The 23479-nt window shown below is 38.7% G+C and overlaps 1 protein-coding gene across 3 annotated transcripts in view; it reads right to left on the bottom strand.

Annotated features, from left to right (window-relative positions):
* The window catches only part of LOC126161650 (BRCA2-interacting transcriptional repressor EMSY-like), a 331217-nt gene that overhangs the window by 127198 nt on the left and 180540 nt on the right, over positions 1-23479 (bottom strand). For all 3 annotated transcript variants that reach the window (XM_049917638.1, XM_049917637.1, XM_049917636.1), the window contains exon 9: positions 17271-17417. In XM_049917638.1, coding sequence (XP_049773595.1) covers positions 17271-17417 — 147 coding nt within the window. The remainder of the gene's footprint in view (positions 1-17270; positions 17418-23479) is intronic.

Below are 23479 nucleotides of genomic sequence, written 5' to 3'. Positions count from 1 at the left end.
GACGATCCAACTCCCGTTTTACCCAATCACGAAGGGCCACAGGAATGGGCCGAGCCCGAAAAAACTTAGGCCGAGTAGTGGGTTTGAGCGTGATATGAGCTTCAAAGTCGTTTGCACGGCCTAATCCAGGAGAGAAAAGGGACGAAAATGTCGTCGACAAGGAATCCAGTTGAGCATAAGGAATAGCATCAGAGACAATATTGACGGAGTCATCTATGGAGAACCCAAAAACGCGAAAAGCATCGAAACGAAAAAGATTTTCTGGGTTGCTCTGGTCGACCACAAATATGGGAACAGTGCGAACAACGGATTTGTAAGATACCTCAGCATTAAACTGTCCCAAGAGAGAAATCTTCTGTTTATTGTGCGTCCGTAATTCCTGAGTGACAGGTGACAGGAGTGGAGAAACCAACTGAAGATACATCTGAGAATTAATTATAGTGGCAGCAGAACCGGTATCCACTTGCATGCGAACATCTCGACCAAGGATTTGGACAGTGAGGAATAGCTTCCCTGAAAGGGAAGACGTGCAAATGACAGACAACACAGAATCAGCGTCATGTTCATGAACATCATGCATGCGGTCGGATTTGTAAACGGAAGACACATGACCTTTCTTTTTGCAATTGTGACACACAGCCCAACGTTGGGGACAATCCTCGCGTGAATGTTTCGTAAAACACCGCAGACATGAAGGAAGTTGCCGGGGATTTTGCTGCAGTTTCTTAGCGGGTTGTTTACGGCTAGGCCAAGGCTGCGCGCGGGAGCACACTGCGGCCATGTCGGCCAGTGGGGACGCGCCGCACACATCGTCAACAGCGCACAGAGGTTGTATTTCCCCAACATCACCTCACGCCTCTATTTGTGCCCCAGCAGCGCAAGAAATTTCAAAAGACTGTGCAATGGAGAGAACTTCATCTAGAGTCGGATTCGCCAACTGAAGGGCACGTTGTTGAACTTCTTTGTTGGGTGCCGACCGGATAATAGCATCCCGTACCATGGAATCGGCATAGGATTCTTTGTGAACGTCAGTAACAAACTGACACTTTCAACTGAGGCTGTGAAGTTCAGCAGCCCAAGCGCGATAGGATTGATGTGGCTGTTTTTGACAACGATAAAAGGCAACACGAGAGGACATGCGTTTGCTTTTGAAAATAGACAGACAGAAGTGAGCACATTTCAGCAAAGGACAAAGACGCAGGATCCTTCAAAGGAGCCAATTGCGACAACAACCGATACATTTGAGGTGAAATCCAGGAAAGGAACAGAGACTTACATGGTTGCTCGTCCGTGACATGAAATGCCAAGAAGTGCTGTCGAAGATGTTTTTCATAATCAGACCAGTCTTCCGCCGTCTCGTCGTAAGGAGGAAAAGGAGGTATAGCCAATGACGAGAAACGCCCCGCATTTGACGCTGCGACGAAATCGTGAATCGCCGCTGTTAGAAGCATTTGCTGTTCAAGGAGATTTTGCAATAGTTGCTCAACAGTAGCCATGGAACCCTGTGAGTCAACGGTGAAAAGGAAAAATCCCATCCTCGTCGCCAATTGTTATAACATCAAGTTTAACACATATATTTCGGAATGGCACAACACGTATAAGTCACAGAGTAAGTTGACAAGTAAGACGTGCGTACACGTTAGCATTCGAATGAGCACTGAGTCCCAGTCTAGTGGCCGCTGCTCGGCTGGCCGCTTAGGTGGCGCAGCTGCTGCATGGCTGGCAGACAGCGCCGCACGTAGAGGACGCGCGTAATTGCGCGGCAGCGCTTTGAATGATCGGCGAGTCACAACAGTCTGTGAGACTAATTTTGTTATGAAACTTATCATGCAACTGTCACATTGTATTTCTGTAAGTTCTAAGTGCAGCTCAGTTTAAACACTGTCAATGCCAACTGAAAATCAATGAAATTCCGCAATGCTTTGCGCACTGACAATCAATATGGTAACTTGTCCGAACTGCAGATTAATTTGTTGAGTGTTTCTTCAGGAAAAAAATTTATATATTTTTTCATAGTGGAAATGTTGGGGGATATTATTCAGATGTTTATTTCTTGCTACCATACGATGAATACTTATTTCCACCACATCACTTAACAGCACTTTCTTTAATTTTTGCAGCTCTGCTTCTTGCTGTTCACTTTTTAATTGTTCATAATTGTTTGTGGGGAAGGTATCGTAATATCACTGTCAATTGAATTCTTTCATTATGTTCAGATTTTTGAAACACTCTAAGCTCTTCAATACACATTCACATACCATGAACACACACTAATGAGTCTTAAATTAATGTTGGTGTGTCTGAGCTTCCATTTGTAGTTCCTAAGCAAGCCGTAATCCTACTTTTCATTGCTACATTCCACTTTAAGCACTGCACCGCAAGTATATATCACTGTAAGTACATATCCTCATTTTTAAGGTTACGCCAAACCTATCTATGACCGTTGTTCTGAAGATAGCAGCACATTTTTTGCATTTCCCCCTGTGCTACATAGTAATGTCTGACCACCCTCTTTTACCACAATTGTCATTACATAGGCTGTGAGTGAGCATAAGTGCTCTTGCTCGCCTAACTGCATGATCTAGAGGAATACTTCTTAACCACCCAGAATCCCAAATCCATCACCTGGTGCAGATTCATTAATGATATCTACATGATCTGGACAGCGGGTGAGGACACCCCTTTCAAATTCCTCCATAAACTCCACACCTTCTCTACCATTTGGTACACCTGATCCTCCTCAGCCCAACAAGCTACTTTTCTTAACGTTGACTTCCACTTCAATCGAGGATAGCTTCATCGAAGGTACTTAACACTGTAGAAGGAGACCAAGGCTAGGCCCAGGAAACACTAGCACAGAGAGCTGATCAAACTAGTCTTCAGACTGAAGACCTCAATGACAATGACAATGATGATGGCAACAACAAACAACAACAACAAACAACAACTTACAACTAAAGAGCATTACAAAGTCACTTTATTTTTACATTTAGATACGAGACTGGTAATTTTTCCCTGCCAAAGTTGAGTCAAACCCACTTCTTCAATAATTTGCTCTATAAGACCCATCTGCTCTTTCTCTGTGATGCTAGTACATTTTGAACAGAGTTTATGAGACAGTGTACTTTGACACTTTAGGCAACATATGTTTTAGAAGTTTTTGAGCAATTTCTTGTACGCCATGATTAAAAGTGTATATTTATACAGTGCTGAGTAATGGATATCAGAATATTGATTGTATGGTATCAACTGAAAGACAGCAAATAACTTCAAAAAAAAAATCTTGTACACAAGAGACCCAGCACAGAAAAGTACTAATGGATTATGACTACAGCAAAACAGCACACTGTTGCAAAACAGCACGCTGTTATTTGAATATTTCTGTTGAAGTGGTTATGGCAAATAACCATCTGAACAAATTCAGGTAATCTGCAATATACAACGCTAATTTATTGGCCTGATCAAAACTCTAAATAAAACAACATTTATTTACATCTAGGTAACTGTTTATTTGCAAGATAAATATTGATGAGAAGAAAGTCACTGTTTCTTCGAAACAGACTTCACACATGATGAAATGAACATTGTGGAAGCAGTTCTTTTTGGCGCAGCACAAAATATTTCTTCACATGATGTAGTTGGCATGGAGAACTTCTCACAGCATGGGAAACAAATCTTTTTCAGGACTTTTGTTTTTTAACATTAATTAATGCAATGCAAAATGTGCCTTCGTTAAGGCAAAGAAATTCCTGCTGTTTAGTTCCAGAGGGTGTAATAAAACAATCAATTACTGATGTTGAATCAAGAGTGCCTGTGGCAGCTGGACCACAAACTAACTGACAGCTACAATATACAGCAGTTTTATTCACTACATCAGCCACATAGGGAGAGAGTCCCACCAAAATATCTAGCAGGAAATAAACTTGTCATCCGCAGCATGGTCTTTGGTAAGGTTGTGAGTCTCTTTTGTACGGTAGTACTTGTTTGAGGCTGATGTTTGTAAGGTAAAAGTGTAAGCAGCATTTCTGGAAATTAGTATGCCAGTTTTACACTGTTGATTGACACAGTAGCAATTTTACCATTAGTACAATATCCAGTGTTCGTTCTCTTCTTTCAGTCACTTTATGTGGGCCTGTGTATGAAGCTTGTAGCGATGGATTGACACCGTCTGTATGCAACATAACATGTGTGCATGTTTCCAGGTCATGATGCATGAAGATAGGCATTGTTCTGTGTCAGGAGGTTTGATGTTGGCAAATGCGTCTAAGGTGATTCCTCGGGTGACAAATGAAATCAGTTAAGCCATGGCTCGGTAGCTGTGAAGGTCTCAGATCAATGAATTCGTCGAGCAGCTTAAGTGTTTCGCCATATACAATGCTGAAAATTAGTCTAAGTCTGTTTTGTAAGCAGTGTGGAGGCCAATTATGACAATCTTGCAATCATGTAATTGCTTGCTGGGTAGTAACAGGTTGTCCATAGATGGAGAGTGCCACAGAATTTGCTGAATTGGTTAACTACAACTCAAAATGTGTAATGTTGTGCAGTAAACAACTGAATTCAGAAACACATTTTGAAATGAAGGCAGAGGTTAGCATCTCCATTGATATGTTGTCAGATGGTGTAGCTTCCACTGAATAGGTAAACTGATCAATGGTTGTTGTCAGGGAACAAATTACTTTGGTGAAATGATGTATTGCACTGGCTTTTTTTGAACCAAAGAATGATGATCAGCACTATAAAAGCTTATTTTCATAATGCATTAGCCAATCTACTGTTTGGATACGTATCTTATTTATGTGCAAAAATCAAACAATGGAAAATCCTGGATCGAATGTAATAATATTATGAAAAGGAAAGTTGCTACTCACCATACAGAGGAGATGCTAAGTCACAGATAGGCTCAACAAAAAGACTGTCACAAATAAATAAGGCCTTCATCAACAATAGATGTAAATACACAAAACACACACACACACACACACACACACACACACACAGACAGACAACTGCAGTCTCAGGCAACTGAAAATAGTACGGTGTGCAAGACTGAAGAATAGGAAGTCTTATCTCCTGAACAGACTATTTCACCACGTGATATCGTGCTAAAGAACCAGTGGAACGTGGCATGTGGCGACCATGACAGGACTGAGAACAAATATGCCAGGGAGTTAATAAAAGAACCAGAATAGTAAACACAAATCTGAAATTTTAAGGGAAACGGGTGACTTGTGGGTACATAGATTTGTGGGAGTTGATATCTGTTGTCAACAGTAACAGAGATCAACAGCCAAGATTGTGCAGCAGTGCAAAATCAATTACTAGCACTGTGAATCAAGTGTTTTGAAAAGGTTTGGGGTGGCCAATGAGCAATTATTAAATCCTTTGACTACAATTAAGATGGAGAAGAAAATTCCTAGTCCATGTGTCGGAAGATTCAACTATGATTAAGAAGGGCTTTGATTGTAATAATACCATGACCAATCTACAACAGCAACTGCAGATCGCAGCTGCAGCTTGTCAATCTACAGTGGCTACAGTGTCAATGATGCACCCATTTTCAATAATGCAGCATGACCTACACACCAATCCAGCTTCCCGCTGGCATTAACACACGGCAAGATTCTGGTGAGCTGTATAAAATCCAAATTGATTAGTTTCCAAAACATCTTTTTTGCATCATGAGTGAAACTGCAAGTAGTTTTGCAACCAAGATTTATCAGTGTATTACAGTGACATAGCCTAGCCTTGTTACAATATTAAGATGAGATTATTTAAAATGTGTTAGTGTAGGCATTGTATGCCAATGGTGACAAGAAAAATGGATGTGGACATCCTGGGCTGGTTCAGAACATTTAGTGAGAATCTTGAGTTAATTGTCACACTTGGACAAGCAAACACAACACTAGAGAATTTAAAAAAGAAATAAAAATGACAAACATGATACTAGCACATACTAAACAAGAATTAAAAAATAAAGTAAAAACAACAAATGTCACACTAGAACAGCATATCAATATTTTAACTAGGAAAAAGCCAAGAAACACAAAACAGCGTATTGCAGTTATAGACAACACTTTCCAACTTACCCGAGGAGATAAATTAGGAAATATTGAAACAGTGGTATTTAGTTTGAAATGAAGTGAATGAGCAGTTTAGAGATGTGATCAAGGATTTGAAATAATTAAAAGAATTAACTGATATGGAATTTAGCACAATATGCACTAAAATCTCATGCATACAAGTAAGGTTAAGTGTGTTGGAACAAAGTAAAAATTCAGATGTAGCCACTATTTCAGGCTCTACACTTCCTGGTTTCGAGAAGTGTATCACTGACCTATTTGATTACAAAGAATGAGAAAGGACTGAATTATCTGTAGATACACATCACTGTAATGTGGTAACAAACAGAACAGAGAGCGAACCACAGAATTTTGGATGAATTAACTGAGACTAAGGATGGAATCTTGAAGGAGATACTTAATCTAAGCACGGATGCCATACCACATGTAGGTTGAGAAAGGAACAGGGGGTGGCAATTGGTGTCCTTATGACAGAAGTTTCTGAAGTAACAAATTCTTATACAGTAGATTTTAGCAAATATTTATATGTACCTCTGAAAGGTACTTATGAAGAGTTAAGCCTCGAGCACAGTCTGTGTCAGCAGAGGTTGGATATGAGTGAATGTACCAAAGTATATTGTGGTATTTGTTGTTGATGTGAGTAGTATTTCAACAGGAATAGGTATTTGACTGTAGCATTATTCTATGAAAGAGTTTCACAAAAACCAGCATACAACTCATTATCTGTAGAAGCAATAAGGTTTATTAATAGTATATGCTGCATAATTTTAGGCATGCTACTTTATGTAGATGCTTGATTCTCAATAGGAAGAAGTGTACTGTCCAGTGAAAGCATTGGAAGCCAAGATTTAAGATGTGTCTATTGCCCAAATCCTGAGGATAGTTCAGTCATTTTATGGTGCTGATGACATCGCATGGCACATCTGATGCTGCGTGCCCCTCCAAAACTAGTATCTTAACTGAATGCATTTTTATTTAGTTTATGATGTTGGTTAAAATTGTTCAATTTTATTAACTCTTATTTACTTATCTGAGGCAGTGGCATTATCTATACAGTTACTGGTCTTTGTTTATTGTTGGACGAGAGGAACTGTATTAAAGATGAAGTTGTCTCACTGTGTAATGTTAACAAAATGCAGCAAATGTAGATGTTTAATATAACTGCTGGCTCAGTGACAAGATATAAGATTTAAGTTAAGTCTATCCCTCACAAGCATTAGAGATAATGCATTAATAGACTGGGATTTAATATTTAATGGTATTTTATTATACAGAAGGAATTCTTCCAAGCATGTGGGGCACCTTATGTTACATCATTATTGGTTTTATAAATGGAAGTACACGCTAACAAAGTCGGAAAAGATAGATTGCTGCTTACTGTAAAGATGACATGTTAAGTTGCAGACAGGCACAATTAAAAGTCACCTACACATAAGGTTTTGGCCATAGCCTTCATCGGAAAAAGAAACACATACAATTCATTCTTGTGTGAAAGAATGGTGTGTGTTTCATTTTCTGACAAAGGTTGTGGCCAAAAGCTTATGTGTAAATGCCTGTATGCAACTTAATGTGTCATCTTTACAGTAAGTAGCAATCCATCTTTTCCTACATTGCTGGTACTGAAAACTGAAGTACTTTTGACGTTAGCTGGTAGTAATGATAGATGTTGAGAGTATTTAATTGTGGGGCTGAAGTCTTGATTATTATTTATTTATTGCTATCTGAAAGAATAATTAAAGAGATACAAAGATTAACCTGGATCTATTGTTCTATGAAATATGTGACCTGTGCACAGATGATCCCAGAGTTTCAAGCTATCCTTCAGGAATTACCTCACTTGTCAACTGGACTTTCCCCAGAAGAAGTACTGAATAAAAAGTTCATAGGAGAACGGCTGTTCAATTTTTTTTGTTAGCCTGAAATAGAAGAGGTACCACCTAGCAAATTACAAGAAAAGTTAGAAAGAAATTTAAATACACATGCACAATTTCGAGTCCAAGAACATAATTTCAAAGCAAGTGCCCCTTATTTCAAACACAATGAAATGATTTTAGTGGAATTCTTTCATCACAGTACACAATCAAAGTATGAAACAAGGAAGTTTTCACACCATTATGAAGGTCCATATAAAATAATAGCAACTCCACATCTGAAGTCTGTTTTCTTAGTATACTCTTTGAGTGGAGAAGAGAAAGGTCTCTCTCTAATATGGATATGATCAAAAGATATGTGTCATAAGAAACACACCCTTCCAAATAACGTAGTTTTACATGAATATGTGGTAAACAACAGAAATTAAGTAACTTTAGACTGCAGAACCTAGACGAGTTATTTCTTTTTTCAATTGGTGCTGGATGTTAGCTCCATCACTTTTGATGAGGGATCAAGGACGATATACCATTAGCTATGAAGTGTAAGCATGATGAGCTAATATCCCCCTGGGTATGAATATGGGCTGTACTAAGAGTATGTTACCTTGAGATATATGTTTATCAGGAGAAGGCAGAGTTGTAAATACTATTAATATAATATCATACTCTAACCAGTATGTACGTATGGTGTGACAGAATGATAGGTGGACCCAGAGGAAAAGAATGACCTATATCTGAGAGAAGAAGGATACATAAATATGGACACTATTGCTGTGGACAATTAAATGACTGTGTAGAGAAAATCTTTCTGTGGAGAGAAGTGTATCTTGACAGTTACTATGTAAGTTGGTATCTTTACTTTCGAGGTTCTTCCAGTGTAGTGAAGTACATGAATTTACCTGATTTTCTTAATCTGTTTCATATGCTAATTTAAAAAAAATGGCTCTGAGCACTATGGGACTCAACTGCTGTGGTCGCTAATTTAAAGATGACATAATTCTCCATGTTTGATTATGAGGTGACCAACAAAAAATACTTGTTGATTGTTCAAAACATGTAACTCTGCTGGTTTGGGGGCACTTTATGAATGAATATTGATGGTGTTTGATAAGGAACTGGCCTCATAACAATGAAATGTGGTCTTACCTGTAACAACTACACAGGGCAATATCCCAATATGGATCTGTGAGTTTTGTGGAGTCTTGTACACTCCTCCTACAGGAATCTCTCTCTCTTTTCTTTTAATAGTATTGGAGATGATAAGTAACACAGTTTGGTTTATAGGAATTTTCTATGGGAGGTCTATATGACTTAAGCCACTAAATTTTTGGTGCCTATATGGATGAAACCAAGGAGTTTGTTCTGTAGGGTATGTAAAACAATTTTATCCTCCAGCTCGTAAGTGAAGAACCCGTCAGAAAGGGAGTGCAATGGTGGGGGGCACGATTGGGGTGGGGGAGGGGGGCGGGGGGTGGGGGGTAAGGGTGGTGGGAGTTTGTATCAGTCTTTTCTTCTCCTCCTGGAGTACCTTGACTATCTTCCATCTTTATCATATTCAACAGTCTCCATTATGGACTCCTTCAATTGAAGCTGGATTCACAGGCTTATCAGAAGTGTAGCACACATCCAGTGATTTCCAAAAGTTTTGTGAGCATGGTTAGACAAGTCTGAGTGCTGGAATAAATGTACTCAATTAGAAGAAATATGGACAATTTGATCACATGGCTACTGGACTGCAGGTCCCTGTAATGAGTGAAGCATGAGAGAAAACCATGAAATATTGTAAAAAGCTGTTTAATGATCCATATGGGTCATAAATAGTTGTTACACAAGGTCCCATATCCGTAGTAAAAAGTGATTGCCAGGCAGAAATGTTAGGAAATTTAATCAAAGTGACAGTAAGGCAAATACACGTCTATGATTACTAGTTTGTAATTCTTTCTAGGGCATTCCCCAAGTAATAAACATGAATAAGTATATTTACTACAAATGAATTACAATAGCAGCAGTTATAATGCATCAAATATATATGAACTATTGATATTTTTAGGAAAAGGTTTACAACTAGTTTTGAACTTTGAATATTTACTGTTTGGTTATGATGACATCATTTGCCAAAGAGGAAGGATCCGTAGTGTAACATATCATTTTGGTGAAGTGATGTGTTGCACAAGCATTTTTCAAACTGACGAATGATGACTATCACTATTAATATTTTCATAAAGAATTAGATAATCTACTGTTTCGTTGTACATTTTATTGATAGTCATGTAACATGAAATGCATGGATGCAGCATATCTGCAAGCTGGGACTGATAATTAACATCATACTACATTTGTGGTACTGCTGATCGGGCAGTTTATTCCACATTGTAGGGTCCTACCTTGGAGATATGGTGCAAGCTATAGAGGAAGACCAGCCATGACAATGCCTATGATGTCATGCGACAGCAGAAAATGTTTTTCTAATGTATTTGTGGTGTTCTGAATGCTAAAACAACTTTATAATTAATAGTAACTGTACACAAAAGTACAATGCACAATACATTTATTATCAAAAGCATCTTATTTATTTTGAGAATTGGATGCTGGATTTGTACTCTTAACTTCCAGCAGTAACTGGAGTATCTTGAGAAATGAACTCTGATTGGAAGAGGTCGGCGAATGTGTTGATATAGTAAGATGAGGAAGACTGAATAAAAGGAAGTCTTAACTCTCGATCAAACTTTACTTTGCCACCCGATACCACAGTAAAGAACCAGCAGAACATCACACAGTCAATAGATAACGTTGACCATTAGGAGGAGAAGTGGACCTGCAATATCATGGTGCACATGCATGAAATGCACTGCCATGTCTGGAAACTCTGGAATGAATGCATGCATGTGACAGGCTATTTTACTGCACTGACACTGAAGGCTGCACAAGCCCACTCATGAGAATTCATCTGTAAGCCAGGCCAGACAAATGATCCTGGCACCACATAAGTAGATGACATGACACCAGGGTGGCACTGCCAGTAGAAGCTGTTGACAACATGTCTGCGGAAAGCAGTTGGCAGTAACAGGCAAGACCTGCCACTGGAAATGTCACAATACAGTTGCACATTAGAATCAGGCATTTCAACAAGCTGTAATTGAAAGCTGGGTGGTAACCTGTGCAACAGCTTCTGAATTTCCTCATCAAATTCATACGCCTTAATGAGCTGAAGAAATTCAATAAATTTTTTTATAATGTTAGCAAGGGACAGGCAGTCAGTGACCAAGTTGTCTAGACCAGAAATCTGGCTGATATGAGTGATGAAATGTGCAATAAATTCCAAACGGCTGTGGCTTCCACCTTTTCTGGTGTCCCTTAAGGCCTGATGCAATTCTGCTATGGCTGAAAAGATAAAGGTATTACCAGGTATACAAAGTAGAATGACAGTCCCTAAGCAGAGTGTCAGTGAACCTGTGCCATGATTGAACGGCACTATACAAACCAAATATCATACAAAAACTTTCAAATAAGCCAAATGGATTGATTATAGCAGTCTTTGGATTGTCTTTGTTGGTCACACGAATTTGCATAAAAGCCTTTGCATCATCCAACATCCAAACACAGCTTCACCACTGAGAGTACAATTGCAATCCTTTAACAGAGTCACTGGATCTCTCTCCAGAATTGTTCTTGCATTCACCACACTGGAATCACTACATGGACATCATGTGCCACCCATTTTGGTACAAGATGGGGGGCTGAAGACCGAGGACTACAAGTAGGGTGAATAACAGGTTCTTTTAATATTGAGTTAAACTTCCCCTTTGCAGTTGTGAACTAGATGTCTAGGATGGCATGAAATTGGTAGTTTGATAAAATGCACATTGTTGTGATGTACTTCCCTCGAGATGCCAGGTGATCGGGTTATGCCTGAAAACTGATTGAGCAACTTGGAGTACCTGCTTTCTAACGCATACTCTGGCTTGGTGCTATGAATCTTGAGACTATGTCAGAACCCAACAGCAACATGTCTGGTGAAGCTTTCAATGAGCTGTGCATTTGCTACACCAGTTAGCAAATGACAATATGCCAGGAAGTAAGGTTCCATAACATCCACAACAGTAAAATTCAAGACGAAGGCATGACGCAACCATCCAAGTCCAGCTAGCCGTTGCCTACTGTAAGTGGCTATTGCTGAGTTGCAGAAAGCAGAATGAAGTTTCTGGTGGCAGTCATATAGGAAAATATGTGGGTAAATGGAAAAAATCCAAGTTCATGTTCAATAGCAATTTATATCCAGTCTTCCGGTTACTAATGCAGTGATGCTGAGAGACTTGAGAGACTGTCCTGCAATCGGATGCGCCTATGTCCAACTGCTGCTGCTGTCTGGATAGGTGCGAGGTGAGGTGCACTTGTGTGTCTGATCCCCCCATCTCCAGTGAAACCAACAGATTGTAGGTGACTGCTCTGCTCCACTTCAAACTGATGGGTTCATACTGCAATGAATGCATGATCTTGACCTCTAGCCTTGCTGTAACTGTGTTGAGACAGCATTTTACTCATTTGACTAGCCAGTGCGGCCACTCTGACAGGTGATTGTAATCTGCCACTGTCACTGCTGACGACTGTTGCATGGTATCACTATAGTACTGATCAATGGTGGGATTATACATCCTGAATCCTGTCAGCCAGATCTGGGATGGTATCCAACGGCATTTCTGTCTTTGATGCTACTGTGGCTTTAACCTGAGTCAGAAGACAGCTACTCCAGAGCATATGAAGTAATGTGTCTGGTACAGTTACCACTTTGACTTTACCATGCAAGTGCCTCAGGTATTGTGACAGCTTCCTGTCTCCAATATCTTCTTGCATTAACAGTGGACATATGCACTCCTCTTGTGCTGCAGACGCTTGGTGAATCAACACTGTCTTCAGTTTACAGTGTGATTCTTGTGGAAGAGGTGCTATGATGTCTTCAACTTTGGCCGAATTGTGGTGGTCAAGCTGACTGACCACTAGAGCCAACTTGGTAGAATCTGTGGTTATTCCTGCATATTAAAAACAAGCTTCCACCTGCACAAACCACAGTGATGGACTGAGAAGACAGAAAACTGGACCGTCAGCACATGTGGAGTCTTCCATTTTAGTAGTTTGTGGTCACTTATGACAATTTGTACTTATACTTCTAATAACTGTAGGCTTATCACATTGGAGTCATCAATTGTAATAGTGGCTATTGCATATAACTGTCTGAACAACTTATGTGTGTTTATGCAGGTAATCAGCCACTATAGCATGTAAATTTATTAGCACTCATAGAACTCAAAACATCACCTTTATTTGAAAGACATATATTGATGAGAAGCAAGTCGCTGAGTCTTGTAAACTGCAGTCAAGTCACTGTTCAATCTAAAAAACTTCACACACAGTGTGATGAACAACGTCGAAGCAGTTCTTCTCCGCACAGCACAAGAAGATATCTGGATGTGAGTGATGTGGTTGGTACAGATAGATAACTTCTCATAGTGTAAAAAAGAGTCTTCTTCAGAATTTTTGTCTTCAAAATTAATTAATGCAAGGTGAAATGTGTCTTCATTTAGGCAAAGAAGTTCTCACTGTACACTTTCATGGAGTGTCATTAAAGAAATCTCAATGCCAATTTGAGAATGCCTCTGGTGGCTGCCCTTTGAACTAATCGGCAGTTATGATATACAGTAGAAGACTGTCTTATTTGCTACATTTCCCAGCAATGAACAATCCATGACGAAATGTAACAATATTGTGAAAAGGATAGTTGCTACTCACCATATAGCGGAGATTCAGAGTTGCAGATAGGCACGACAAAAAGACTCTCACAAAATGAGCTTTTCGCCAACAAGACCCTTGTCAAAAACAGATGACAGACAGACAGAGCTTTCTGTACAAATCATATAATTCATGATTAATTTAGTGCAAAACTTTTTTATGTGATCTGTTGTCACTTTGAAAGAATGGCATTACACCACTTTCAACATAAAAGGTCAGTATTGTAAAATAGTAGCATAGGGTGTTTGAACATGACTGCTGCCACCCTGCAAGGAAAAGGAGCACTGCCATATGAACAAAAGCATGAATACATGCACTGCCCCACAGTGAGAAACACAATTCTCAGCACTGACATGAATGTGTTAAAATTAACATGGTGTTTTAAAATTGTTTTATGGTCAGTGTTCACAGTCATGTATATTTTTTAAAGGACATAATATTTACTACTGAGTTTAGAAATCATTTATTTCACAATTGCAGTTTCAGCCTTTGGGCCATTTCCAAGAGGTAATGCAAAAGATTTTGTTTCAGCTTGCATCAGATTCTAAAATTCTCCAATATGTACTCATGTCATCGTCAGAAATAGCATTTTCATTGTAGAAAATGTACAGAGCTTTACACTCGCCTGATGTTACTGTATTTCTGCAAAGAGAAGGCTTGTTTTTGATGATAACCTACATACCTGTCACAGGATTTTAGTCTTTCATGTGCTGAAGCAAAATCTTTTGCAGTAACAGTTGAAAATGGCCCAAAAGCCAAAAATGCAATTGTGGAATAAATAATTTCTACAGTCAGTGGCGAATATGATGTCCTTTAAAATATTCTTTGTGGAAGATTTTGAAGAATGTGATTTACATTATGCTCCTCTATGACAACTTGTTTTTATAGGTATGTTGGTGAAGTTGTTCTAATCTGGCTTTAAGGAATGGATGCACTAAATCAATCAAGAATTTCACACATATAAACCTCAGGTTTACAATGGAATAACAAATGGAAGGAAAGTTGCTAGTTTCGGACTTGTTGGTTGAACATAAATTGAATCGATGCTTGGATCATTCTATGTACAGAAAGCTGATCCACACAGCTCTTTATCTAAAAGAGCACAGTGTCCATCATCCAGTTCAAAAGCATTCTGTCTTGAGCACTTTATTATACAGAGGACCTCAATTTGAGGTCACCATCAGCTTATCTGAAATAAAACACCTTAAGAATGTATTCAGGAAAAATGGATACAAACCACAGAAAATTAGAGCTGCATTCCCTGTTAAACATAGCCACAAACCTATCCACCCAATGGAAGACAACAACCCACAGCATTTCTTCCATTCTGTGAAGTGAGTTCAAGCAAGATTTGGCACATATTGCATAAATATGGTATTAGACTATTATTTCAACCAATGTGAAAAATTGCAGAATTGTTGTGTCCAGTGAAAGACAGCCTGGATTTGAGTGTCCATTGTCCACAATGTGCACAATGTAAGGCAGAATATTCGCACCATAGCCAAGTTCTGCACTGAACATAAATGACACATTATGTACAGAAATCTTGAGGAATCAGCAATAGCAGAACAAAGTCTTACACAGGGGTGCAAGATCAGCTTTGAGAAAACAAAGGTCCTCTCCCACAAACTGACTGACTGGGATTCTGTAATAAAGTAAAAGAACTTTGCATATGCCATCACAATTTTAACAGAGATGGAGGTTACAATGTGAGTGGTGCCTGCAGATGAATACTTATGATGGAGCATCTTCAAAGAAATAGAAGCAAAATTCAAAACTCTTAAGGGTCCAGGTGATGCTAGGGGCAGTCTCCTTTTGCCTCTCAGTAGTGGCCTTTTGGGAAGGGTGGCATACCTTCATAGTACCTATTTCTCGCATTTGTCCATGCAAATCCAGGACCCAAATAATGTCACACCACCAACAGAAGTTAGAATCCCCAGCAACATCACCCAACTGATAACAAGTTTGAATGCCACAATAAAGGATGTAGACAATCATCTCTCAATAAAAAAGATAGTGATAATCGTTGAAAGCTTGAGTTTCAACTCCGATCTGACAGAGTCTGAAGACCAAGATGATTTTATACAAGGATGTCACCGCAAAATACTTTGATGATACCATTATCCATTTTATTTTCTTAAAAAAATCATCATTAGATGATTTCTTCAAAATAAAGGAAAAGATGGATTGTCAAATACTAAGAAAGACAACACTCTGAAGCATGGAGCATCTCGTGTGGTGAATTCTAATTATGGATAATTTTTCAAGTTTTAGTATCAGAGGTAATTTCATACTGTGACATCTACCACCCACAAGCGAATGGTCGCACAGAATGCTTTAAGATGTTGGCAGATATGCTCTCGATGTACATTGATGTTGAACACAGAGATTGAGATACAATACTACTCATTATGAAATTGCTTACAACACAGTAAAGCAAAGAACTACAGGCTTCATATTGTTTTTCCTGCTCCATTGTTGTGAGATTAAAATGACAACTGATTTACTGTTTCTGTATCAACTGGATGATACTCAGACTGATTATGTGACGCTTTTCATCACTAGAACCAAAGAAGTAAAACAAATGGCTCTTATATAGACCCTGGATGCCTGGGAGAAAGATCGAGAGTGATATAATATCAAGCTCCAGCCAGTGAGATACAGCCTGGGAGAGTTAGTTAGGGGTTTTTACGCCTGCACAAAAAAGGGGGACTATAGGAAAAGTTTTTAAAGTGCTATTTTGGGCCATATCATATCCTTTGTCACTTGTCAGATGTCACATACGAAGTTGAGACTTATGACCCTTCATCAAGAAGACAAAAGTGCAGAGACGATGTCTATGTCCTCCGTATGAAGCCCTACTAAGGTTCTGAGGAGCACATTGACGATTAGGGCTTCTCGTTTAAGGTAAGAAGACCCGCTTGATGACTGTCAAACTTAGATGCAAGGGTCTACCTTCGATGATCATCGCAGTGAGGAGGATGTGACAACAAGACAAGCACATTAGGATCTGCGAGCACAGTCATACAGGGGATTATTGACAAGCTCTAGAATTAGGATGTTTTAGTCAGCTCCAACAAGCAGAGTGCTGTTTCTCCAGGAGAGGGAACCATACTGCAAGCTGTACTGCATGCAGAGTGGCACAGTGGCTTGTGTTGCTGGCAGGCATGCTGCGGGCTGCTACTTCACTCCCAATCACACACAGTCCTTTGTCATTTAGTATTTATCAGGTCTGGAAGGTTATTGTAATTTCTTATATTTGAATATTCTAGAATATTCAGTGTTTGTACAAAGAGATGCACTATCCATCCAGAAGCTCAATTCTGTTCTGGCTGTATGATGGCCTTTGTAATAAATGTGCTTTCACTGCTAAGTGTTGTACGTCATTGACAATGCTGTTTGTGGATTTGGACTTGATTCTGATCATGATGGGAGAGTATGAGTGAAACTGTTGTTAGGATGATAATTTGTAAGCACAGAAAAGTAGTTTTGTAATATTTCAGCAGAAAGCAAAATAGTAGTAATATAAATTCACCTGTAGATGATGTCCTTGTAACAAGTGATCCACCAGTAGCCGAAGTCATTACATAAACTGGTGACTGAACAGACGATGAAAATGCTGGCTTAGGCAGAATTTTGGTACTGTTGCTCATATTAGACATAGGCACCATCTTCACACCTGCTGTGAATATGAAATCAAATATTTAAATATGAAATGCACAAAAATACACTGGTGTCCAAAATTAAAGCAACAAATGGCAATTTTTGCAAGGTTGATTTTATTTTGCCACAAGACAGTATAAAAAGGTGATAGTAAAGTAGAAACAATGCAAAACAGAACATAAACAACTGCAACATGCATAAGGGTAGATAAAATGTGCTTCATTTTTTCCAACTTAATGTATTAGCATACACATTGCGCCGACTACTTAATGTGCTCAGTGTGAGGTGTGAGGTGTGACCACTTCTGGCTGCAATACAGGACGGACAACAATGGGGCATGCTGTGAATGTTGTCATCAATCTCACGTTGAGCGAGTAATGCCCATTCTTCCTGCAGAGCTGATCAGAAGTCTTGGAAAGTGGTTGGTGGATGCTGACACGATGTAGCCCTTCTCTTGACTGCATCCCTGACATGCTTTATGGGATTCAAAATACATGCAGTATCTTCTGTTACCAAGAAAACATCAACTACTGCTATGAGGTTGAGCATTCTTATCCAACAATGTGAAGTCTGGCCTACAGTATCTCACAACAACTGCACATGAGGTCTTAAGATCTCATCATGGTTCCTGACAGCAGTTGAACCTTTCTGATTCACCCATGTAATTTCACGAATGGGTGTTCGAATGGTCAACATAATCTCTGCTTACACCATTAGGGATACTCCTCTATATTGGTCTTTATCCACAATGTTTGGGTTCAGAAATCGTGTTCCCTATTCCCTCCAGACCTGAATCCATCAAAAATCACTCTCCAGACCAAATTGGGACTCATCTGTGAAAAGAACTTTGGCCCACTGATCAATCATCCAGATGGCAGGTTGATGACCCCACTCTAGATGTTCCCTTCTGTGGAGACTCGTCAGAGGTACACATACAGCAGTTCTCCAACAATAAAGGTCACTCTGCCAAAGCTTTCTGAACACCGTTTGCCTCGATACAACACATCCAGTGAATGCTGTGAGGCCAGATGCCAGTTGCTGTGCAGTATTAGGGCGGTACTGTCATGCACTTACAGCCAAATAATGGTCCTCTCTTTCTGATGTCACATGTCGTCAGTCCTGTCCTGGTCTTCGGGGTACAGTTTCGGCCTCTATAAACTGTTGCCATATCCAAGAAACAACAGAACAATTCACATTAAGCCATCTGGCCACATAAATTTGGGACTGTCCTGCTTGCATTCTTCCTACAGCCCTCCAGCAGTGTGTCTGGTAGGCACCTTCTCTGTGCCGTACTGCACTGTCTGGGACTGTGTACACAGCGATTGTGGATATCCAAAAAATAACTATCCAGCTTGATAGGTGTCCTGGTGTCATCATTGTGTGGTTGATTGTTGACCAGAATGCCAACTTCTGTGCAGAACATGATTGTACAGACATCTGTTGACAGTTCGTATGATTATATCGTGAATTAGACACAGGACAGAAAAATAGTGGTTTGCTGCTTTAATTTTATACACCAGTGTAGTTTAAACATGAAAAAAAGTCATTTGAGTGATATTATTTCGCTGGTGACCAAATGAAAGAGAATAATAATCTTTTTAATTTAATATCACCATGTGCGAAAAACCTTTTTGTGTATTTTATATATCCTTTTATAAGGTACTGATGTTTAGGTAACCATTTCAATATAAAAGCAAGTATTCTACATACACAGTGCCATTATAAAATTCAAATAGGTTTGTCTTGAAATAAAGTTATTAACTACATAATGGTATAAATCAACTTAGTGACTGCTGAAACATGAAAAATAAAGCAGAGCACCTAGAAACACAAGGGAGTTACTGAATATTTGTCTTTATGAGCTAGTAGTTTTCTTGTCACAAGAGGAGGATGGTTGGGAAAAAGACACTGAAGTGCTCTGTAGATGCTGTGGGGAAAGAAGACATCTATCATCAGCCTCAAATAGGTCACATAACTGGATTAGTATAGCTGAGACTCAAATTGTAGAGTACTTACAGCGAGTGAAAGTTAAGGATCAGAACACAGAATGAAGTGGAAGATAATATTGGAAACAAAAATTAGGTTAGGACTAAAGCAGGAGAATGAAGGAAAAACAAAAAGTATGTTGGAGAAGCATAACAAAATTGTGTGCAAAGAGGATTAGCAGGAAAAAAGAGACAAGAAGTTTTTTTAACAGAACTTTGAATGTAAAAATCAGCCCCACTTCCATATTTCAGACATGTTTGTGGTAGAAGTGATAAGTCAAATAAGCAGATAGATGTAAACAACATCTGTAAATCAGTTTATTTATTTTTGTCTTTCTAAATCTTACCTCTGTATTGTCATTAATAGTCTGGAGTCTAAATCTTAGCTGTCATCATTTGATTCCTTTTTATGGCTCATATCCTGTAATGTTTGTACATTTAAAGAGATTTAAGAGCTTCAGAAAAAAGCGTTTTCAAACTGTGTTTTACTGTGAGCCTCAATTTGGTTGATTTTGTTTCAATACATGGTCAGTACATGATATTTTCTCTGTTTTACAAAAAGTATATTACAAACATAGGAAAAATGAGTCCAGTTTTCACAAAAAAAAATATTTATTACCAAGGTTACCAACCCTATTTATAAACAAAAGAAGAAAACAGGACGACGCAACTCACATCCTCTTCATTAACACACTTTCTCCATGAATGCACAAACACTATTCAATCATATCCTTAGGACCCTTCTGGTTATTAGCTCCTCAGAAAACATCATACATTAATTTTCATGGCTTTGAGGAGACCAATATTTGTGTCCTTAAGCTTTAATTCTGGTTCAGTTCTCGTTGGTTTATCATCAGAAGATTACAAACTTACTGTCTGAAAGTTTTCTTTTAACTTCAATCAAACCTAGCAAAGTTTTTTGTCTTGCAATTTACTAATTTCTAATTTAGCATATTTCCTCATAATTTTGCCCCCTTCCTAGTTGAATTGATAATCTCTTCAGGAGGCAATATATAAACTACTACTAGTAGACACAGATAAAATCAAACAGAACAACTACCTATCTTTTGGTACTAATAGAGCCAGTGTTGGGGATCAGAGAGGGGTGCATAGGAAGGTTAGATAGAGAGGAGGTACTCAGACTCCAGGATAAGAAGTTCAAAGGTAGAAAAAGAAAAACATGGAGGGATCAGATGGTAAGCATTGTGCCAACTTTGTGTTTCTGGCTCAAAGAACTGAATCCACGTTCTATTGTCTTTGATGATGTTCAACAAAAATTGTCATGATCAGCCTCATAAACTGCAAGAAATTCCACAGAGATGGTTCTTTGTTGCTCTTTCTGGTCTGTTAGGCAGTGAGAAACCCAGGGGGTGGGGGCTTTTAGTAAGCCTATTGCTGGATAAGTGTGTCAGCACTACCAACAGAGACATCCAGTGGTGTGGCAAGCTGTTTGATTGTGACCTGTTTAATCACTTTGAATAAGAGTGCCCGTATGTTTTAACAATGCAGGAGTCGCAACTGTGTGCGGTGGCCAGCATGTGGGAGATCAGACAGGTTTGCGGGACTTTGTTGTGATGATGGCAGAAACCTCACCCAATAACTCACCATGCTTTTGTTCACTGTCAGGTCTTCTTAGACATACTGCAAGTGCCTCTGAATATCAGTGATGCTCTAGTTTTCTGCCAAAAGAAACTCAATGATAGCTTTCTGCTTGGAACACACCTCTATAACAGATGCCATTTCGAAGACTATGTGTAGTGCTGCTACCTACTGGAATTTCATAAAACTACAGGGGCTGAAGCAATAATATTCCATGATGTCCCACAGCAAATTTCGCATTTTTTCAACGGAAATAGGCCAAGAGGAAAAAAATGTGTTGCTATACATATTAAATGCCTTTGCTCAATTTCTAAAATGTTAGGTGCCTGAATGCACCTCTTCAACCATACAACCCCTTCCCCACGCTCACCAATAAAAATCACAAGTTTTGATTATTGAAATTTATGACAAAATTTACAATGAGATACAATTTTTCACAAAACACTATGAAATTCAGGTTTTTAAAACTATATTTCTTATAATCAAAACAGTAAAATCACAAGAATTAATCTCCTGTCTGTCCCTGTAGCATTGTCACTTTGCTACCAGTTCTGCTCGATACACATTGGCGAAAGAGATAATCTTCATGATGACGACATCATGTTATCAATTGTCGCCAGCCACAGTGTTTTAACAGCTGCTTGGTGAACTCGTGTCTAAATTAGTTAACAAAGCATTTAGTGATGAATGATGAAGAAGAAATTCCTGGCTTATCAGAGTCAAGTACAATTCCTACTTCCTGAAGAGTTAGGAAAAGCAAAACACACACACACACACACACACACACACACACACACACACACACACACACACAAGTACCTCGCCTCATGCTCCTGCCCACTGTATCATGGTCACCCACTGTCAAGTTCACTAGTGTGGGCGCAGTGGCAAATTACAGTTACACTGCGGTTTAATATTCTCTGGTGCACGTTCATTCCAATGAGTTCTGACTGATATTAAGCCCTATATAATCAACAAATCGCCGGATTTAATACTCATCTGCTACATGGGCCTCCACTGCAACAAGAAGATGAAATGTGTACCACATGCCCTGCAGTGATTATGATTATACAATGAAAATAACTTAACCATAATGAATGTTATTAATATTGTATTGTAAATAGTCTCCTTCCGACCACTATCGAGTCAAGTTCTTTTTATTATAAGAGTTACAATTCTTAATACATGGCATAATACTGTAATCTCTGGTGGTTAATACACCCTGGTGAAGTTATTGTGAAGATAATTAATAACCACTGAGTTATCCACTTTACTTTATGAGTGCATGTAAAAGTTATTTTCAAATTGACTTCTCGTGAAAATTTTGATACTACATAAACTGAATGAAATTTTGAATTGTGAGAAGTACAAACAGTGAGAAATGATATCTCTCGTGTTAAAATAATATTTCAATAAGATGTACTTACTAAATAGTAATTGGTGTTTTGACGGATGGAATGAGCAATTAACTGAATGAGGATGAATGACATTTTGCTCCAGAAAGGTTCAAATTCATGAAATGTCCAATTTTTACTTTTTTGCATTTTAAAAATCTACAGACTTTCCCGTTTCAACTGATATATAATTTATTCAGTTCAGAAGAGTACGACTATTTTTAAAATAAGTTCTGCAAGGGTGTGACCCACTTTGGCGCTGTTAAACTGCTGTCAAATGTACTCATGAATCTACATGCTCATCACGTACATTTGAATGATGTGAGAGAAAAAGTGTTACAAAACAAGTGTTGTGGCTAACCTGTGATAGTTTAATATATATCACTCACTCGCTTGTCATGTGTTTCATGTTTATTTACTCTTTTGTAATCCTGAAAATATTCATGGTGGATTTTGTTCACTGAAGACTCTGTTTCCTTGAAGGATAATCACTGGTAAGCATAAAGTGACTAGAAACCCTCTCAAGGCTTTTAAGAAAAGGAAAAAGTGATGGAAAGCCGAAAATAGGTGTTATTACCGTAAACAACCTTGCTGATACTCCAACCCATTGCAATTAAAGTGAGAAAGAAAGTACTTCGCAGAGGAAGCTGGGTTCAGTTAGTGAAAAGTATGAATGTTTTATGGATGAATTAGATGTGAATGAAATATTTGATATGTCAGTTCTTAACAGAATTTTTGCAAATTGTGTAAGATGTATTTGGTGCAGTGAATTCGGTCTGGAACTCTTTATGAAAAATCACATAGGACTGCCAATGAAATGAAACTGTAGTGTGATAAGTGTCCATACATGACCACCTTTTGGAACAGTGTTGCAGTAACTCCAAATGAAGAAAATGATAGCAAAATCTATGAAGACAACATCACATTTGTTTATGCCTTGCTTACATTTGGTAAGGGTGCTATTGCAGGTGCAGTTTTCTTTGGCATGACAAATCTTCCATATCCCCAACCAGGTTTACAAACAGAGCATTTATAGGGTCTAAAGCAGAAGACATCCATATAGAATCTATGAAGATGGCTGTGGAAGAAGCAATAATAGAAAA

The sequence above is a fragment of the Schistocerca cancellata genome, chromosome 2 (genome assembly GCF_023864275.1).
Source record: "Schistocerca cancellata isolate TAMUIC-IGC-003103 chromosome 2, iqSchCanc2.1, whole genome shotgun sequence".
NCBI classification, from domain to species: domain Eukaryota; kingdom Metazoa; phylum Arthropoda; class Insecta; order Orthoptera; family Acrididae; genus Schistocerca; species Schistocerca cancellata.
The sequence above is the reverse complement of the archived record's forward strand: the minus strand, read 5'-3'. Positions and strand labels throughout refer to the sequence as shown.